Below are 20,482 nucleotides of genomic sequence, written 5' to 3'. Positions count from 1 at the left end.
CTTGCAATGCTTCTGTACTACCCAGTTTCCCATTATATAATGGGCAAGACGCGTGAAAGACATAACATGGGAGTGCTGATCAACGCTAGGTTAAACATGAGCCAGCAGCATGCCTAGGTGGCCAAGAGCATCCTCACTTGTCTCAGAAACAGCACTACCAGCAGGAGCAGGGAGGTGACCATTCCTCTGCACTGGGCTCCCGTGAGGGTACACCCTGAGTGCTACGTTCATTTTATGTGCTGCTCACTACATTGAGGCCCTGGAGCACATCCAGAGAAGGGCAGCGAAGCTGGTGAGGAGTCTGGAGCATGAGTCTTATGGGGAACAATTGAGGGAGCTGGGATTGCTCAGTTTGGAGAAGAGGAGGCTCAGGGAAGACCTTATTGCTCTCTGAAACTGCCTGAAAGGAGGTCATGGTGAGGTGGGGGTCAGCCCCTTCTCCTAGGTAACTAGGGTAGGACTAGAGGGAATGGCCCCATGCTGCACCAGGGGAGATTCAAGTTGGACGGTGGAAAAATTTCTTCTCCAAAAGAGTGGTCAGGTGCTGGAACGGGCTGCTGAGGGAGATGGTGGAGTCACTGTCCCTGGAGGTACTCAGGAAATGTCTGGATGTTGCACTGAGGGATGTGGTGCAGTAGAAAACATTGGTGGTTGGTGGATGGTTGGCACAGATGATCATGGAGGTATTTTCCAACCTTGGTGATTCTATGATTCTAAGATACAGATGTGTTATGGAAACATTTAAAGCAGTAACCAAAGTACTAGAAAATGTCAAAAAGGAATTAAGTCTTTCTGTATTTCAAGTGCATTCTGGTAACATTGGCAAATTAAATGATCTTTGAGGTCTTATCCCACCTTGGTGATTCTATGACTCTATGAAATGTTTTATGTATAAAATTTGGCCTCTCATCTTTTCAGCTACAGGTCTGAAGTCAGGCAAATACTGTAGGTAGAAACAGTGGATGTTTAAATTCTGTAGCAGAAAGGCACACCTACTCATCCCAGGTCCCTCAGCTCTTAGTAAACAAACAAAACTCAAGATACTGTAGCATTTTTTTCTTTATCCACTGATTCACTCAGGAAGTGGCTATCTTGGTGCCTTGGTACAGAGCACTGAGCCTGTTCACAGACCAAAGGTCTCTGGATCTTTCACCTTCAGCTGAGAGAAGAGACAGAAGGCAGCACTAAGTTGTCCCGTAAGCTCTCCCACCCAGTCATTCACTAGGCAAGTCCTTATTTACTTGTACAAGACAGAATTTAAGGTGATGCTTCCAATTTTAGCATGTGGTTATTACAGACTGGTGTCAGCCTGCTCCTGTAAACAGCGAGGCTTACAGACAGTCTCAAAACTGGGAGAGTTATTTCAGTACACGAGCATTAGTAGAACTGGGAAAACTAGCAAACAGCTGCAATGAAACTGGAAAAAAACAAGGAGTACACCACAGCCAAAATGTCCCTACCAAATGTAGCACAGCTCTCTTTACATCACCTCTATCATTATTCATTATGGCCGGGACAGCAGTCCTAAATATAATCTTCTGTTCAGCCTTTCATTATCTGAACATCTCTGCAAAACACCGCTTTACCCCCACTGCTTAATTTAGACAAAGAGCATTTTCCAAATTATTTCAGAACCAAGCAAGTCAGGCATGTTCAGATTCTGTATATCAGTCAAATTTATTCAGCCATAAAACAACACACTAACAATAGTATTTATCCTTCAGAAGCGCGTAATTAAATGCTTTGTGGACTCAGAGGATCAGAAGGACAGCCCCAGGCTAACAGGCTGTGAAACATTCCTTTAACATAGGACTCCAGTCCTGCATGTGATAGACAGAGCCCAAATGAAAATCTGATTAAAGAAAACATCCCGCAAGATCATTATTTGTATAGCACTGATCAGGAATACTCCAGTCAGACCAAGAACCCCCTCCAGAGCTCCAGCACGGCCTTACACTGATGAGTTTTAAGTCTCTGAGCTTATTTATACACACAATTAAACCTTGTCATGAAATATGATGCTTACCAGAAGCTTTGGCAATCCTAATATTAATTGCCACTTTCATACACATCATAGGATTAGCCTCCTTCCAGTAAGCACTTGAAAGGATCTTATAGATAAGCATTTGGATGGGCAACAAAACCAATGCCACAGGCAACAGGAAAGAGCTTCACTCAAGAGATCGTTTTCATGCAGATTTAAGAGGGAAATCAGTTATCAGACAAGATAACACAGAACTTATATGAAGAGGGAAAAAAAGCAAACAAGGTTCATGTTAAGCCTGGATTTTGGTCCTTTTGTGACAGAAAATGTTCCTTCCTAACTCCTTAACTCATAGACAGCTTATCTGCATAGTAAGGCCTTCTCCACAGCTATGGCTCAGGATTTCAGAATACATGCATAAAAAAGGTTAAGTATCTTAGGTTCTGAGCCACATACATTCACTGCTCATTCAGAAACGATATGCATTTCTAAAATAAGCCTCTCTTTCACACAAACTGCTCGCTGTTGTTGGGGAATACAGGGGAAATTACAGATGAAACTCATTGGCTTCTGCAAATCAGCATTAAATGAAATAGAAATACAACAAAGTTGAGACATCAAACAGACAACAAAAAACAAAACCCACAACAAAACTTAGATCACGTAACAGCATATCAGAGATTTCTTCCAAACAGCACTAAAGCTGACTTCCACAGAAGCATACAATATCCACTGAGTAGTTTTAAGACATTTCTGGTCCATTACAATACGTCCATTCATTATGCATCAGCTACTGTGAGGCTATTTTAAAATGCCACTTCACAACAACCACCTCTAAACTCTGAGAAGTTGGTCAAGGTGCTGGAAACAAGTGGGCTGTTAATAAAAAGTACAAATCCCTACCGTCTAATAACAATTTCTAACTAACAACCTGCAATTCCTAGAAAGGGTTTTTAGTGAGGGATTCTGATATTTCTCGAGATATCTTAATTTACCTTGACATCTATATGATGGGAAACAGCTGTCATGGTAGATATAAAGCCTGTGCTTCTCTACTGCACTTACTCAGCATCCTTCCATTGTTTAGCTACCACTGGGATATATTCCCACTGATTGTATCCTTTAATTAAACTTGCATCATCAAATATTTTACCCATTCTAATAGTCCTAAGAAGTCCCTAAAACTATTCTGGCCACCAAACCGCATTCTCTTTCAATTAAACACATAAGGCCTTGACAGTCCTCTGGAGCTGCACCTAACTTCCATACATCAATATGCCTAGCAGTATACCTCATCAGGTTAAGCAAACTTCTTAGTCCTGAATTTTCCCCTTCTTGAATTACCCAAGTCAAATTCCTCAGTGCAGTCACCCACAGAACTGAAGAAAGAACACATAGTGCTAGATAAGGCACAGCATCACATTTCTGCTCTCAATATTATCTCCTGCTCTCAACTTCACTTTCTTGCAGCCAATTTTCACGTTCATAACCCCAAGCATTTTCAAGCATGCGTCATACACACAAGTATTTGTAACAGCGGTCATATTTTGCAAGATTATCCAAAGAAACAGTGCGGAGAGAGAACTCTAAGTGGCTCAGAAACTTTCTTCTCTATAGCTCTGACTTGTAACAGCTTTAATGCAAAGGGGGCAGGGTGAAAAAGAGAAGGATGAGATGTCACATCCTGGATGTCTGCTTGTTTTTGTACTTTAACAGCTTGCTGTCTGTAGCTACTGATTCATTCCATAAGAGATTCTCACAAACCACCTCTTTCCCCTTTTGCTTAAATAACAACCAAACCAAACTAGTTGAGTTGATTTTTTTTGAAAAGCCATGGCAAACTTCAGCGTGAAACCAACGCAGATGTTCAGATCTGCTTCTTCAGCATCTCCTGTGGAGAGCTTGTGGTACAGTGGGAGGTGCGGTGCAACTCTGAGCTGCAGGTGACAGCATGCGATCCCTCAGCTACTGCCAGAAGAGGATTCCCTGTTACTCCAGGTAAACCTCACACCTGCACAAAACCACGGCTTACTCTTGCCACAAGTACCATCGTGCCACACTACAATTCCTAAAGCACTTCTGATCTTATTCAAAGGATTCCCAGAGCACGTTCCACCCTAACGTTCCGCATAGGACACAGAAGAAAGTACTCTGAATGGCATAACTAAAAAGACAAAAATGTGTGTGTGTGCACAGAATTCTTTTCTTAATTCCTCATCAGCAGCTAAACTAGACTGTGAACGTGTGACAGGAACTTTGTTACTAAAAGAAATGAAACGATCAACCTGTTCCACTGAAACAGGACAACACGCAGGACACAACTCAAAAGCAAACAAGAAAGAACCCCACAAAAATACGGTAAGGGAAACAGAACACACGGAATGTTTTAATTGGATACCAATGCATGGTGGAAGAGAATGACACAAAATTGTGAAGAGCTTATCTTTGCCTTGTACCCATATGTTGGGCCTGCTCACACAGGCTTTCCAGCAGTGCTCACTGAAACTAATCAACCACACGCATGCGCATCTCTCTGTTTACATCTGATTTACATAACATGCAGGAGTTCCAGGCATGAACTTCTGGAAGAGCTTGAAGCCATCAGATGTAAGAAACAATAAGTCTGAATAAAGCTGCTTGCAGTCAAGCACGTGCAAGCATTTTATTAACTGACACCTTAACTCTGAAAAGCATTTTAGGCCTTGCAGACCAGCAATGCCTCTGCTTCTCACCCTCCTTCAGGAAGCTTCCCCAGGCAGGCTGGCAGCAGGTGCATAGAGCAGCACCTTCCTGTGCTTGTTTTATTGTGCTCAAAATTGGCATTGTTATTGCAACCTGGCGCTTTCGCTCCTGACTCATCTCAAACACACAAACAACATCTTCCAGGGCTAATTCAGGACAGCCAGCCCTTATCTTCTCCATTAATTGCTACTGCAAAACAACTGAGCTCACTGCCTCAAACCCAACAAAAGTTAAGGCAGGACAGCTAAAATCTGCTGCAATAAGCCACAGGTGCAGCCAAGGGGAGGAAAAAATTCTTCCTAACATCTTGTTGTGTTTATTAATTCTTAATTATTTATCATTCATTGTACCCCTAGAAGCTCCAGTCAAGCTGTACCAAGCAAAAGAGTCTCCTTTTTTCTTCCAAAATAAAATGGTTAACATATGTCACAGGTGAAACATAACATGAATCCTTTTAGCAGAGAAGACGAAGGGGGAAGGAAGGAGACAAGTCATTCCTTCTGCAGCCTCCTAGGCACGTTTAAACCATCCAATGCTTCCTGCCAGCTGCTGCTCTTTTCTCCAGAGATGATCATTCAAGCTTTGCCAGTCTCTTCTGCTTTCTTCTGGGAGATCTTCTGCCAGCACCGAGCTGCAGACAGCATTCTCAGCTCCCCTGCCAGCACCCACAGGCACCAGGCACCCACAGTTAGCTCCAAAATATTCCACGGTACAAAATGAAATGAAAAGCTAATGCTGATAGTTAATTGGAGCCAACCAAACATGAACAGGAACACAACCAGAAAGCGAAATTTCTGGCATGGGAAACTGGCAAGAGCTTTTATTGCACTTATAAATGATGCAGCCAGGCCATTTTTCAGCTGGCCTGATGAAAGGCAGGAGGAGAAAGACATGAAACAACCTAAGGCTCAGGATCACATCAGGCACATGGAGTTTCTCAAAGTGTTTGCAAGAGTACAAGAAATGGAAAATGCTTTAATACCCAGCTTCAAAACCGAGGGGAAAGGGCTGTTTCTGCAAACTACAATCTGCAAGCCTGAGGCTTGCATCCAGATGATGAGAAGAGCAGCAAGATCTTCTCTGCAAGGCTCGCTCACAAAAAAGCAACCAGTTAGCAACTAAGCCAAAGCAAAGAGTCAAAAGAACTGGAGGAAAAAGAAATTAACTAAAGCAGATTAAAAGCACCACAAAGAAAGGAGACTTGCTGATTTGTTTTGTTCATGAACACAGGCTTGGTGAGATGGAAGAGCATACAATGCCTGCTTAAGAAGCTAACCTTTAGAAATGACATGCATGGGTAAAACACTTAACGTTTCTATCACAGGAAACAGAAAACGTATTTCTCATAAGCTAGACAGTGTACCTGAGTCCTTACATTCCCATGAGTGTATTACTCCAATGATGAATCCATCAAGACGGACTGCTGTCTCATTGTGATAAAAACATTTCACCTCAAGGTTTTATTAACTTTCTGAAGTACGGCCTCCTGCTGAAAAGCGATGAGATGGCCAATTACGATATCTGATCTGATAGCAATACGACATCCTACAAAAGAAATCATAGGGCAGCACAGGGCTGTGTGATTTCCATTAAACCGTGTCTCAATTGAAGATCTCCAATACTGAGAAGGATTTTGCAATATTCCTTTGTAAATTCTCAAAATTCTAATTTAAAGGGCATGGAGACTCATCTAATTCCCTTTCATATAACACGAATATATCTAAAAGTAGTTGGGCAACCTGTTGATTTTGAGAATTAAAGAGAAAAAATTACATGGATGTACAGCAGATGAATAGCCTATTTTCTGCCTGTTCTCAGGTGCTACAGCCTTCATGGTAGAGGCAATGAATCCCTCCAGGTCAGGAGAGCATGTTCACAGACCCCTGTGCTAGAGGACACCAGCTCAGCTTCTTCATCTGTCAAGCACATTAATATCTCCTGGCCCTCCTAACTCCTCCCGATGTCAACAGAGGACTCTGGAAGCCTTCAGCCAAGGAGATGCAGTTCCAACAGTTAAGCCAGGATTCAATCAGGCTCTGCATAATGCAGACACATTGTTTTCACGAGCATTGATACAAAGTTTGACTATGTGAAGAGAGCAAAGGATATGCAACCCAGCCCAGGAAAACCAACCTAAAAGGAGGAAGCAGGCCAGCTGGTGCAGGACACTCCTACCAATGAGCACTCAAGAGCACTCCATTATCAGAGAAGGAAAAAATGTCTTGGGCTGGAAGGGACCTTTTAAAGATCCTCTAGTTCCAACCCTCTGCCATGGACAAAGCCCCTCCTAGAAAATTACAACAGTTTTGTCCCAGTTGCAGTCTAGATGAGCCTGATCTGATGGCTGGAGATGGAGTTATTCCCCGTTACAGTAAGGAATGCTGTAAGAACAGTGCTAAAAATCACTGGTCTTCTCTAAGGGTAAACTATGATCTCTATAGCAAGATAATCACGACACAGTTGAAGTAGCAGGTGTAGTGAAACACTGAGAACTGAAAGAAAAGCCAAAGCAAAATGAAGGCAATCTGTTGCTTGGTGCACTCTGCCCTGTTTCTAATGGAACTGTTAATTATCAGATCAAAAAGCACATAACCGGTTGGACTGTAGTAACTATTTACCCCTATGTGGGTGATGCTACAACACACTTCAGCTTGACAAATATATTCCCAAACTTGCACGTGTTTATGCTTAACTTGAAGCAGTCCAAACACTGCCCCTTTGACCAGCTTCTATCTCACTATCAGTGTATGTGCTGAGCTGTGCTCAGATGATCAGCTCCTTGGAGCCCCTTTTTTCTACACTCAGGCAACCATTTGTTATGAACTTTGGGCTTCAGCTATTTAGCATCTCAAACTACCAAAATCCAGGGGGAGGGAAAGGGGCATGAAAGAAAAGCAACCAACAGCAATATTCCTCAAAGATTTTGCAAAGTATGTGACACGGCTAAAAATATTTCCTTACAGTTTTAAACAGGCTGATACAGTAGATTATGAATATTAACAGGCTGACACATACCGCAGACATCTGTCAATGTACTGAATTCAAGCCACAAACAGAAGTCATATGCAAGCATAGAAAAGAAATGCAAAAGGCAAACTCAAGAAAAAGAAGTAACATAACTAACGAAAGTCTGTGTTAAGCATGCCAGCAAAAGAAGTGAAGGGAAAAACATCACAAAAACAACAGGCGCTGAATTTACTGTCCATTAAAATAAAGAGATATGAAAAACTGGAAGAAATAATGTTATTTGAGTGTGTATACACATATACAGATGAAGCTTAAGAAGGTAAGTAATTTTGTCTAAGGGACTGAACAAAAGCTAACAGGCATTCCAAATGAATACAGACATTGAAACACAAACAGCCAATCCAACAAAAAAAAATGACAAAAAATAACCAGAGTTTTCTCTCTCCAGACCTTGACAGCCAGTGGGTGAGGAATCACAGATCCTTAGCTATGGTCTTCCAACCTCCTCCCAGCCTGCAAGCTGTCAAAGTCAGGCACTTCCAGACTTCTCTATCTAGATGGTAAGGGACAGCAAGTAAGCTCTGGCAGCAGTGGTGGCCTCTGACTCACTGTTAGCAGCAACTCTTTCAGCGTTACAGAAAAGAACATCAGGAAAGAAGCCCCGCAAACCTGAGGACAGTGTCAGCAAATAGGAATCTGTCCTCCAAACTTTTTAAGCAGGACTGTCCTTACACATACAGGAAATGGAAGTCACAGTATCATCCCAAGCCTTAGGATGGGTCAGTCTGTGATACTCTCTCCCCCACCGTCAGGCTGCAGTGAATCTCCCCAAACACAACATGTAATCAATAATCATCACAGGCCATGAAACTCAGTCTGTATTTCTTTTCCTTAAACTTGCCAAATTAACAAAACTCTCCGGGAACGAGAGCTCTCATGTTCACCATCTTCTTCAACATGCAGCCAGCGAAGAATCCATTCATTTCCTGCCATCTTCCTACCACCCAACGACAGACATAAAGTTGGGCACAGCCTTCTACCCTTTCCTCAAAGTGATCTCAGGGTAAAAACGTAACTCCATGGTTAAGTTACTCATATGGTGACAGTACTACCCGTCAACATATTTTTCCGTCTCCCATTTCACTTGCTGCTTTCTTCTGTCCACGTCCCACTGAGCCAGTCTTGGACATATCTTCAATTAAATCAAGATAATATTAGGAAAACATATGATGTACTATTGATATTTCATTTTATCAGGTCTAGTTTTAGTCCAATAGCCAACTGCTGTATTTAGTTTAGCTTCTCTGGGTTAGTAACTATTACACGATGGGAATTAGAACAAACAGATGGATATGAGTCTAGTTTGCATCTTCTTTGCTACTGCAGAAGTCCTGAACCACCCAGTTTGAAAATAATTCTATTTCAAGAAAACATTATACACTACCGGAAATGTATTTAATGAGCAATAGTGAAAAAGCTGACAGCAACACCAAAGCATGAAGTTCCCCAAAAGGTCACACAACCAACCAACAAAACACAAACACACAAACAACAACAGAAAAACACGTATCCTGTAATGCTTGAAAAATACTTTGATTTTCATTTCAGTACCACGATTCTCATCAGAAAAGGAAGAAGAGCTTTATTTAGCTTTATTAGAAAGGACCTTTCAATATAGTTTATTTCACCAGAATATTTTTCTTTGCACAGGTTGAGTTATCAGATTTCTGTCCGCCTGCTCACAAGCACCACAATAAGCCATACGTTCTCCAATAACGACGCCTCGCATCAACTCATTCCAGCACCTTTATTAGATCAACTCAAATTGCTCACGCCGACTTTCTGCAGATTAGATTTCTCTGTGCTATGCAGTAGATGGAGCAAGAGTTGCACTGTGAAACGCTCTCACACATTTTCTTTGTTCGTGTGCATCATCTGTCCATTGCTGGAAGAAAGACGTCTAAAAAGCAGCCAGCCTTGTTTGCATCATAGCAAATTGAGAGATGAGGATTTGAAAAGCTGTTAGGCGCACACATGCCTGGTACAGACTGCTCAAAGACAGCACTGCTAATATTTCTGTGCACATCTCATAGTGTGAAATGAGTACAATAGTTGCTCCTTTTGGAGTCCGACCTTTAGGAGAAAATACTATTGTAACTCGTCACTAAACAACAACATTTTCCTGATTCTTTTCTTGCAGCTGCAGGTACGCAGCCCCTGCTATGATAACTGCAAAGGCAAGAACATCCGACTCTTGTTGCAAGAAATTTACTAAACAAAAGCCGGAATGCTTTACAGAATTCTATTACCACCAATCGATAATACTATCTGGAATAGAGATGAATAAAAACATTACACATACAATCCATTTGTGGGAAACTACTACATCCTCTGTAAAAGCTCAATGTGGCATTTAACAGGGCAAGGTAATTTCCATGGCAAAACTCAGCTTCTTCTTAATTGTGCAAGATTCTCTGAATTTCTGAGCTACGCTTGTGCTTATTTTAAGTAGTGACGGCAGCATCTAAGAATTAGATACTTATATACAACTGCAGCCAAGCAGGCACTCTCAAAAGGAATTTCAGATATTTACTGTTTAAGCACAAGCAATTTACACTGCTGCTATGCATACCGTGCTATCTCCTACACTCAGCTCCCCCAGCTCTGCAGCTCTCACAATAAATTCCTCATGTGTTAATGGAGATCACAAAAAACCCTCTACAGAGGGTAGCATAAAGTCGTGCATCCCTTCTGACTAATCATATCACAATCTTGGTTACTTTCAGCTGACAGTTTAGAGAAAAAAGCCCAGTAATGTTACTGGGGGGGCAGAGGGGAGGAGGGGGAAGGAAGGAAATGCAGAGTGGGGACAGTCAAGTCTGTAACTGGCAAATATTTCAAGTGGTAACAATCCTCCCTGCTTGTAACTCCAAAAAGAATCCCCAGAACAAAACCAACTCCCCTCAGCCCACACAGAGCAAAGCACTTTTTCGCTCCCTTTAACTGGACAATTCAGGCCATTCCTATACAAACATGTTCCCTGGGATCCAAACAAAAGGATGTTACTTGAAGGATAAACAGGAGATACAACTACATAGCTTTAGTAAAGCTTTGTATTGATTTGGGTTATGTCATGAGCAAAGCTGGAAGTGGTCCCAGAAAGGGTGAGAAGCATAAGGAAGTTGGCAGTGGCTATGCAAGCCCAAGTACAAAAGCACTTTAGTAATCAAAATGTGGGAAAAACAAAGGGGGAGGGGAGGAAGGTGGCAGAATTGGAGCTTACAGGTAGTAACCATCCAGCAACTTAACGAATATGGGCTAAGGGAATCTCAGATGGATACTGGGAAGCGTGTAAGAAAGCTGTTGTGGTAGCAGGTTTGAGATTATCACTAGGTTTAAAATGAATCTGACCAAGTACATAGATAATAACCATTAAGATTAAGGTTGCAATCAAGAGGCTTTTCCCACTTGGAAAGGGTGGCTGCTTGAAAACAAGCAAAAAATCATTTTCCTTACTTTTATTTCTATTTTTTCCTCATGTATTTGCCTAAGATGGCAAAGATGAGACCCACCAGCAGTGCAGGAAGGCAGGCAGGAGGCAAGCCTCCGCCGAGCTGAAAATAGCAGCGGCTCGGGGTGACTCAGGCTGGCTCACCTCGGAGTGTGTGCTTTGCTGCACCAGCAGCCGGGATGGGCCCTCCCTCGGCAGCTGAGCAGAGGCGCTGCAGGTTTTACCACCAGGTGAGCCCGGGGCACAGCCCTGCCAGCCAGCCCTGCTGGAGCCTGCTGCATCCAGAAGCTCGGTTATTTTTTCCAACCACATCTATCTAATAGAAGATAGCATGTAAAAACCTCGTCTAATTTTGTCTCCGCTTGAGATTTTAGTTATCACGCACCGCTATTGCTTTATAATATAAAAACAATTAGACTTTGTCACCAGTATTATTTCCATTACCCGCTCCTGCCAAAGTGTGCCACGGGCTATCCAGCAGCTCTGTGTGTTCACTGGGCTGTGCCATTATGGATGCACTACAGCATTTCAAGGGGGAAAAGTACAGTTGGTTTGTGCAATCCAAGCTGTCCACGTCACAGCTGCATTTGCTTAAAATACAGCGTTGTTGAATCTATTAACATTTATCACATTCTGGCTATCATCCTCTGCTCTGATTAGCTTGTCTTATTTGCTACTTTTGTGAATTCCATGGGCTCCATGTTTAAACATAAAACAGGACTGTTGTTCTAGAAAAAAAAATAGCTCTTGTTTTTTCCCACAACACACTGGATTATTCCATTATGAACATTGGTTTCTATAACAATTTATACTACTATAAGATGTCCCAAATCTGCAACAGTTTGTACACAAAGAGCCAGGAGCCACAGGTATTAAGCACTTAAATCTCAAGCAGCTCAGCAGGAACCTTTACAGAAGTCATCTTCATCATAGCAGCACTGATGTTAAAAAGGCAGTTTAGTGCAGGCCACTTCTCACAGCTTCACCCACAGTCTGCACCTGACGTATCCCACAAATATAGGGGCGGCAGGAGAACAGAACCAAAATAGTTTTGCTGAATCCATATTGAAAAGAAACAAACCAGAATTAGGAAAATTTGAAGGCACGCCAACTACACATTTATTCTAGCAGAACAGAAAGTCTGTTTTCCACAATGATTTACAAGAACCTAATGGTGGCAGTCCTGATAAGATGGAGACCTGTACAACAGCGTAACAACCTTACTTTCTACACAGACACACCAAAAGCCTATCCTTTTAGATTTTACATCAGGACACTCTATTGATTGAGCATTACAGTCCAAACCATGGCACTGCTCCATGAGCACATCCACTTCGTTGCCTGAAAGGTTAATTGCAGCCCAGCTGAATGCAACTGTGCGCATGCCTTGCTACGAACAGGAACATACGGCATTCAGTATAAGTTGGTGTTTTTACTTAGAGCATCTTCAGTTACTACTTGGGTAAAGTAAGATCAAACAAAACCATCTGAGCCACTTGGAATTTTTAAGCTCAGCTTTGCTAGGATGACCATCAAAACTCCCCCGAGCTGCATCCCTACTACTGAGTGTTAAACTGACTCAGATTTCAGCTGCGTTATATTCATTACACTGAAGGATATGAATGTTTCAATGGAGCTCTCCTGCTTGCTTAGTTGTTTTCGAAAGTATCCAACTGGAGCTCATTTGTTGTTAGCACACCACTACCTAGAGGAGAGCGAACGTTCAAGAAAGAAGACCCAGAAGAATTACTGAAGTCATAAAATGAAGGGAAAAAAAATGGTGATTCTGAAATTCCAGACAAACACAGAAAGCACGCATTGTGTTTCCAACAACAACAAAATAATACATCATGTCACAGCCACAACACAAATAAGCGAAGTTTGAAACACACCATTGTCTACAGCAAATTAGATGTCATATACTTAACCCAGAGGGCAGCACGGGGCATAAACATACATGTATGTGAACAACAACAAAATGGGGAAAAGAAGAAAAGAGGGAAACAAAAGTTGAAGCTCCTAAAAGACAGTATCTGAACAGCATGGATAAAATGCTAGCTCTGCAATGCTAACACTTGAAGGGTTTGCACAAGGTGTTAACAGGGCAGTTTGTAACAACTCTGTTTCAGAGCTTTATTTGGCCCAGAGATTTTGAGCTCCACATTAACGGTATGACCACCTCTGTCCTAATTATACAGCAGTTCCTCAATGAACCTGCACTGAAGTTAAGTTTTCTTAGATGTCAGCAAGAGCTTAAGGATAGGTCTCCACTAGATTCTGGAACTAGAAAATAACCCTGCATGTGCAAATACAGACTGCTGATCAAGAACATAATTTGAGAGAAATCCCACTATTTGCACTTGAAATAAAAAGGAAATATTACTTTGCTTAGTGTTGAAGCTGTTGATAGCAGAAATTAGCAGGAGTTCCCTCTGCCCAAGAGCAGCAGCTGTCACAGCAGTAGCTTACCACAGTTATGGTGGAAACATTCATCTCCAATTATCATCAGGTACCATGGAAAAAAACAAACCCTACCTTTACTGAAGATCGAAACATTCTAAGTGCAGGGTTAGAAAACAAAAAGCCATACTAACACAAACAGCAATTCTGCAGGCTGAGGACAGGATGACGTAAAGACTCCCCCCCCCCCCCACCCCACCCGATGCTGGCTGCAACTTAATCTCATTGTTCTCATCATGCATTTAAATCCACTGACCACGTACGTACAGTTTTCAGAACAGCAGCCACAAACAATCTAATGCTACCTCCAGAAACCCACAGAGTGTGAAACGAAACAAGCAGTGCCATCAAACCACATTAACTCTTGCTAAACTCTGCCAACGTGGGCTCTTTGATGACACCTAGGAAAAACAGTGAAGCATGAAGCTAGCTAAGTACGCTTATCTGCTCTAAAATATTTCTCTCTACAAAAAGGGAGAAAGAAAAAGAAACTAAACGTGCATTGCCTGTCCCACCTGTGATTCACCCAGAAGGTTAAATCCAAACGGTTAATGCATTCCATAATAAAATGGACCTTGCTCCCTCCCACCTTTGTGCTCTATGCTGTAGCTAAACGTGTTTTCCCCACAACTTAGGAGCTTGCTCAAGACTTGAGCCAAAAGCTTACAAAAAATCTGCACAAAGGAAACAGAAAACTTCAGGCTGGGAGAACATACCTTGTTTTTACCAAGTGAACAAACATACGGCCTAATGGAGTTCATAAGACCAAGGAAATTCGTTGTATACTGAAAAAAACACAGGCATTCTCCAGTTTGCGAAAGTCCTTCTCTTGTGGATAAGAAAGATACAGCTGTACTCTTGAACCCACAAGGCCTGGAAACTAGGCCATCCTTCTGCTTAAGGCACTGAAAGAAAGAATTCTTGTCAGATACTTTCTCCCACGCCCCCTCTGTCCAAATCAAAGCCATGTGTTCTTATTGTGCAAAAGCAAATCCAGGCTAAGAAAAAAAAAAAAGGAAATAAATTAAACATGGTATAATTATTATTATTATCCCGACCTTATCACTCCATTCCATCCTCTCCTCTCTTGCCCTGTTCAATTAGCTTCCTTCAGAAATGCAGCTGCCTTCTAGGCTCTGCTATCAGACAGCACCCTTTGCCATATCTGCTTTTGATGCCACCTGAGATGTCCCCTTTCCTGACCAGCCTGAGATGAGTTGTGCATGTTGCTGCAATTGCCTACATGAAGATGCAGATCTCACCACCTCATCTCACCATACTATTCTTCCCCATGACTCCCCTCTGCCATGACATCTAGTAACACTCATAAGGCAGTAGCCAGGTAAGCCAAAGGACAGATGGTTCCTACATTCCTCCTCACCCAGCATCGCCATCCAGCATTCTTGCCTTGGTTGTTGCTTCTTCTGTGGCCAACACAGAACCATGGCACAGAACAGTGCCTTAAACCTTCTCAGCAGAGATGATGCCACAACACAGTCACAGCACAGTCACACCTCCACAAACGACAGTAGTATCTTCAAAAGATCAAATCACTTTCACTACCAAATTCAGCAAAACTCTTATGCCAAACTAGGAGACATTTATGCCAGAGGCAGCAAGCTACAGCGTTCCCATTTTTATTAACCTTCCTGAAACAAGTGGTATACAGCCCACTCCACGTGGCTTTTCTCTCAAAAACTCTCAAAAGACACTGAAGAGAATATATTACCAAAACTTTTCTTTTGCTTTAATTCAAGAAGGCCATTCCCAAATTTAATCACTGTACAGTATAATAGGGGAAAACACAAAACCCCCCCTTAATCCCAACTCAGTGAAAACAAAAGAGCTGCAAGCTCGCAAACTCGGATTCCCATCCCTCTCCTCCTGCAGCCTCAGCAGATAGGAAGCTCCGTTCACCCAAACTAACCCCAACTGCAACTGTTTGAATGCAGACACGCTACCTTCAGCAGCCTACACAGCGCTACCAAGAGCGAGCTGCAAATAGCTACATATACAAAATCAAAACACGGAAGAACACTTATTTTCAACGTTACTATTACCCTTCACTTTAAACAAAACAAAAAGCTGATAATAGGCATAAAAATAATCTTTACTGCGCTGCCTCCACCCATCAACTTCCCTCAACTTTCCCAACTGACCATTCAATAAGAAAAATGTTTGACAACTATAGTTTGTTTCTTCAAACATAGTTTTGGTGAAAGAGAAACAGAATTCCCAGTGAAAAACACTTATGGACCGACGCGTTAGAAAAAATGAAGTATTGCAGCGGCTGATAAAAGGAAGAGTGGAAAGGGGAAAAAATGGGTGTGAATTTATATAGCATGGGATTATCAGTTACACACATACCGACTGTTCCACAACGACCGTTCCCCTCCACCTGTTGTTTGCCCATTGTCATCAGCCCTCTTACCTTTCACTCCATCTTGCTGATAAGAGCTTATCAGCTGATGTGCTGCAGGACCCCATCCCGTCTGGGCTACCTTCTGAGGGCGCTGTGGCACACAAGGCACAAACAATGGTGGAAACATGCCTGCTTTTCACACATCCAGCCAGGAGCTCCCATAACTCTTCAAAGCACGTATATTCTTATGACAGGTGCTATATCTGACTTTATTTTTCCAATGTCAGAACACATGCTTGCATACTCACTGAGAGAAAAGCGTACACTGGAATATATACACAAATATATATACGTATATATATTTTTTTCTCTCTAAAGGAACATTGCTGGCAGCTGCTAAGAGAGCAGGGGTGGCAGTGGTCGCGTAGGCCCCAGTAACTCCATGCAACGAACTCAGGCCATGTGCAGAGCACAGCTGGACGCGTCCAGTAGGTCTGTACTCAGAGCCATCAATCAGCTCTCTCCGGGATGCAGAGCTACAATCTGTCCCTTGAGAGCTGCACAATGGAGCAACACTTCTGAGAGGCAGCCGTGGCGGAGGGAAAGGAAGATCACTGTTAACTGCATGTCTTCTGAGAGCTCTGCTAATACAAGTGCTTGGGAATTGAAAATAGGCACTACAAAGGGGGATTTAGTTCACCAGGCAAAAAACGCACTGCTCTTTAGCTCCTGCTTTCCCAGCCCTCCCTTTCTAACAACTTCTCCCTTTAGTTGCAAGGTCTCACCACCCAGTTACCAGTGCTTACCAGCTAACCTTTGTGCATCCAGACAGCACAAATGCTTCTCCAGTCCATTAGCGCTTATTAGTAGGAGGAAGCACATTAAGTGTAAATTAAGCGTTTCACCTCACCCTGAGAGAGTCCATTTTAAACCAAGGGATTTTGCTGCTCTGAAGCAACCAGCAGGCCAGCTCCTTCACCCCACATTCCTCACTTTAGCCCTGAGGCTGGGGAGCCCAGCAACAACACCCAATGGGCTTCCCTGGATCCATGTTCTAGAACCCCATTCACAACAGCACCAGAACTACTTGGGGCAGATTTAGGAACTCACCGCTGAGCAGCTCTTTACTGTTTATCTGACTAGAGGATTATATTCATTAGTATTAGGTTACAGACTTATACCAAGATTTGCAGTAGCAAACGTGCAATTCTGAAGACTTCAATATCCTGTACGAACCCGATTTTAAAAACCCAATGCCCTCTCTGAAAAAGAGAGAATATATCCTTACCTATATCTAGCTGTCAAAACGCCATTCAAAATCAGCATGTTTCCTAAATGAACTACTAACACTTGAAGTTCTCGTTTCACAGAAGTTGATGACGTTTGAAAACCTTTCCATTTGCCTTGTGTAAATGTGCTTTGCAAGTCTTGTGTACTGTGCTCCTGGGTTGATGCATAAATATTTCTTATCTCCTTCTGTCATCTACCGCTCCTCTACATTCCTATATGCATTTGAAATAGAAACTCATAAGTAACACATATCACTCAAATAGGGATCTTGTCATTTAATTGAATCTAAACACTCGTTTCATCTCAAGGACTTGCATGCTTCCAGTCTGACACCAACAGAGGAGAGACAGCGCATGAACAAATATTGAGGAGAGGCCAAGTGCACCTACTTGCTTTATGTTTCAACTAGCAACTACGCTGATGTTGCCTCGTCAATTAAATTTCCACTTAGCAACTGAGATTAAAGCCTTCAGTTCTTTAACTACATTACCATATTTCTGTTACCTTCACCTTCTAAAGCCACTTCATATAATTCAATAACCCATCAAGCAGACACAATTTCTTCGGCTTATACAGGCGAGGCCTAATGCTGGCCAGAACCCCCAAACACCTCTTGCTGTTCCAACCCACCTCACCACCTCCCTTCGTTTCCTACTGATCGCCTTCTACCCAACTAGAAACTGGGTAGGACCACGTGTGAGACATTTAATAGAACCGTTCCTGCACCTTCTCTTTCCCAAAAGCAACCAGTGGTATCAAGCACGCATTCCAAACATAACTCTTCTAATCTTGGTTCCCTCACCTTCACACCTCCCATGCTGTGCCCGCTTAAGTAATTCCCACCAGCGGAAAGGATCAGACATTGTCTAGGCCTTTAGGACTGGTTGGGTATGCTGCCTACCATGACAAGAGATGGGTTATTTTTCACGGGAAGGTCATTACAATGGAGAACAACACGACGCTTCAATCCAGCCCGGGCGGAGCAGAGGAAGAGCGCAAAGATGTTTAAGCAGAACACAAAGGAAGATCCAAACAATCAACTCGGGAGGTACCAAGGCCGAGAACACAGATAAAACACAAAGCAAACCAGAGGAAGGAATACAGCAACAGGAAAGCGAGAGCTCATCTCCAAGGTGCAGACCAAACAAAGAGCAGTACGGCCGGCCGGCAGCCCACAAGCTCGCAGCGCCGGAGGAGCCCGCAAGCCGCGGGCAGGCCGGCCTGCAGACAGGCAGGGCTCGAGGCCGCTCCCGGCGGAGCACCGAGGCCGGCCGCCCGGCTGCGCTCAGTACATATAAGGGCAGGGCGGCCCGGCCCGGCCAGAACAATGCGTGCCAGCAGTCCCGGGCGGAGCGGGAGGCCCGGCCGGGCAGCGCCGCGCGGAGCGTCCCGAGGCGCGGGCGGGCGGCGGAGCCGGGAAGGGGAAGCCGGGGAGGCCGGCACGACGCGGCACTCACGTTCTCCGTGTCCCGCTCGTTGACGGTGGGCAGCGGCGTACGAGTGGACATCTTGTGGGCCGCGGCGCCGCGCCCGGCGCGCTCGGGAAGGCCGCCCGCTGTCGTAGGCCGCGACCGGGCGGTGGAGGCCGCCGGCTGTCCCCGCCGGCAGCGGGGCGCTCAGGGCGGGCCGCGGGCCTCCTGCCGCGCTGCCGGCCCCGCTAGGCGCCCGCCGCCATGGCCTCGCCCGCCGCGCTGCCGCCCGCCTCGCCGCCGCCGGGCTCCGCGCAGCTCGGCCGCCGGCTCCTCCTCCTCCGCCCTCCTGCCCGCTCAGGTGAGCGGCCGGCAGCGCAGGGGGGCCGCGGCGCCTCCTCGCAGCATCCGGCGGCGGTGGCGGCGACTCCTCCCTCCTCCAGCGGCCGCTGCCCCGCGCTGCCTTCCCCGGCTCTCTCCTCCTCCTCCCCGCCCCCGGCCCCGCAACGCAGGGAGCGCCGGGCGGTGCGGGCGGGCCGTGCCGGCGGTGCCGTCCCCGAGGGGCGGTGAGCCCGGGGATGCGGCCGGGGCGGCTGTGCGCTGCCTCGGCGGGGCCCCTCGGCCTGCCGGCGTTGGGGGGCGACGGAGGAGGCCCGAGGGAGGCGGGGCGGGCCGGCGAGGGGCGTGATGCCTGTCCGTGCCTCGCTTATTCCTAGGGAAAGTCCACGCTCAGACTTTGTGGAGACTTGTAAAAGCCTGCGTCAGCATCTGGGTGAAGCAAGTCGAGTGTGAGTGCCTCTGAGTCAGCCCGAGCGGAGCTGCAATCCGATCGGCAAGACCGGGCAGCGCATCCCTCTGCCCGACCCGCACAGCCCTTGAGCACTCCGCTGATGACCTCATGTGCTTAATATTAGAAACATGCACGCGTTTTTTGTCTTTGAGTAGTTGCAAGTATTTACGTGACAGCGGCTTTCACTATAAAACCAACCAACCTTCGTCAAATTCAATCTGGAGAAGTAGAAAAGCTCACGACCAGAACCTACAGACTGATGTGCCTGTACTTCCCCTGTGGTATGTCGAGGCTTTTGTACCTGGGTTTGTAAACGTGTTAATAAATTAAGCAAACAATCCTTGGTCTTCTCAGGCATGTCTCTTTGGAAAACCATTTTGGAGTGCTCTTGATGCACTGCACACCTATCACCAGGATGCCCTCGTGCACTTGTGAAAGGAAGTACTTTGTTATTTATTACCTATAAAGATGCTCCGGTCTGGCTGGTTGTGTCATTTGGAAAGTGCCCCCCAGAGCAGCTCAGAGGACACTGGAGCTTTCCAGATGTTTGGGAAAGCATCTTGGTTACTGACACACACACACAGAGCACTGCTGCATTAGCATAGCAGTACGGTCAGGCCTTCTGAGCACTCAGCATCCCATTGCTCTGAGCATGCATGATGTGTCTGTTTGGAGCCCAGCCAGTCCTCAGCCCAGAGCCTCCCAAATCCTTGCTTGCTACTGGCACTGTGAGGGGACTTTTGGGGTTCTTCTTTTTCCTGGGAACAACCATGGTCTCGTCAACAAGCCAAAACAAGTTGTTGACAAACTGGCTATTAACCCAGTTTGGTTGCTTAGCTCATCAAAATGCGCTCACTTTAATTCCAAATAAGTACAAGGCTGTGTCTGGGGCTGCGCATGGGGCCTGGCTCAACAGCCTGCCTTGGTTGCCTCTCCCTGCTGCCAGCCCACCGCAGTATGGATCTGT

The 20,482-nt window shown here is 44.7% G+C and overlaps 1 protein-coding gene across 10 annotated transcripts in view; it reads right to left on the bottom strand.

The window, feature by feature from the left end:
• The window catches only part of MARK1 (microtubule affinity regulating kinase 1), a 51,654-nt gene extending 32,284 nt beyond the window's left edge, over nucleotides 1-19,370 (bottom strand). For 5 of the 10 annotated variants that reach the window (XM_072331623.1, XM_072331620.1, XM_072331625.1 and 2 more), the window contains exon 1: nucleotides 18,774-19,364. In XM_072331623.1, the coding sequence (XP_072187724.1) occupies nucleotides 18,774-18,824 (51 nt within the window). In that variant the 5' untranslated portion in view covers nucleotides 18,825-19,364. Of the gene's footprint in view, nucleotides 1-18,773 lie in introns of all 10 variants that reach the window. The other 5 variants (XR_011903051.1, XM_072331619.1, XM_072331622.1 and 2 more) reach the window with 3 other exon arrangements.
• Nucleotides 19,371-20,482: the final 1,112 nt, after the last annotated feature.

This window comes from Excalfactoria chinensis, chromosome 3 (assembly GCF_039878825.1).
Source record: "Excalfactoria chinensis isolate bCotChi1 chromosome 3, bCotChi1.hap2, whole genome shotgun sequence".
Taxonomy (NCBI): Eukaryota; Metazoa; Chordata; class Aves; order Galliformes; family Phasianidae; genus Excalfactoria; species Excalfactoria chinensis.
Note: the sequence above shows the minus strand (reverse complement) of the source record. Positions and strands in the feature narration are given on the sequence as shown.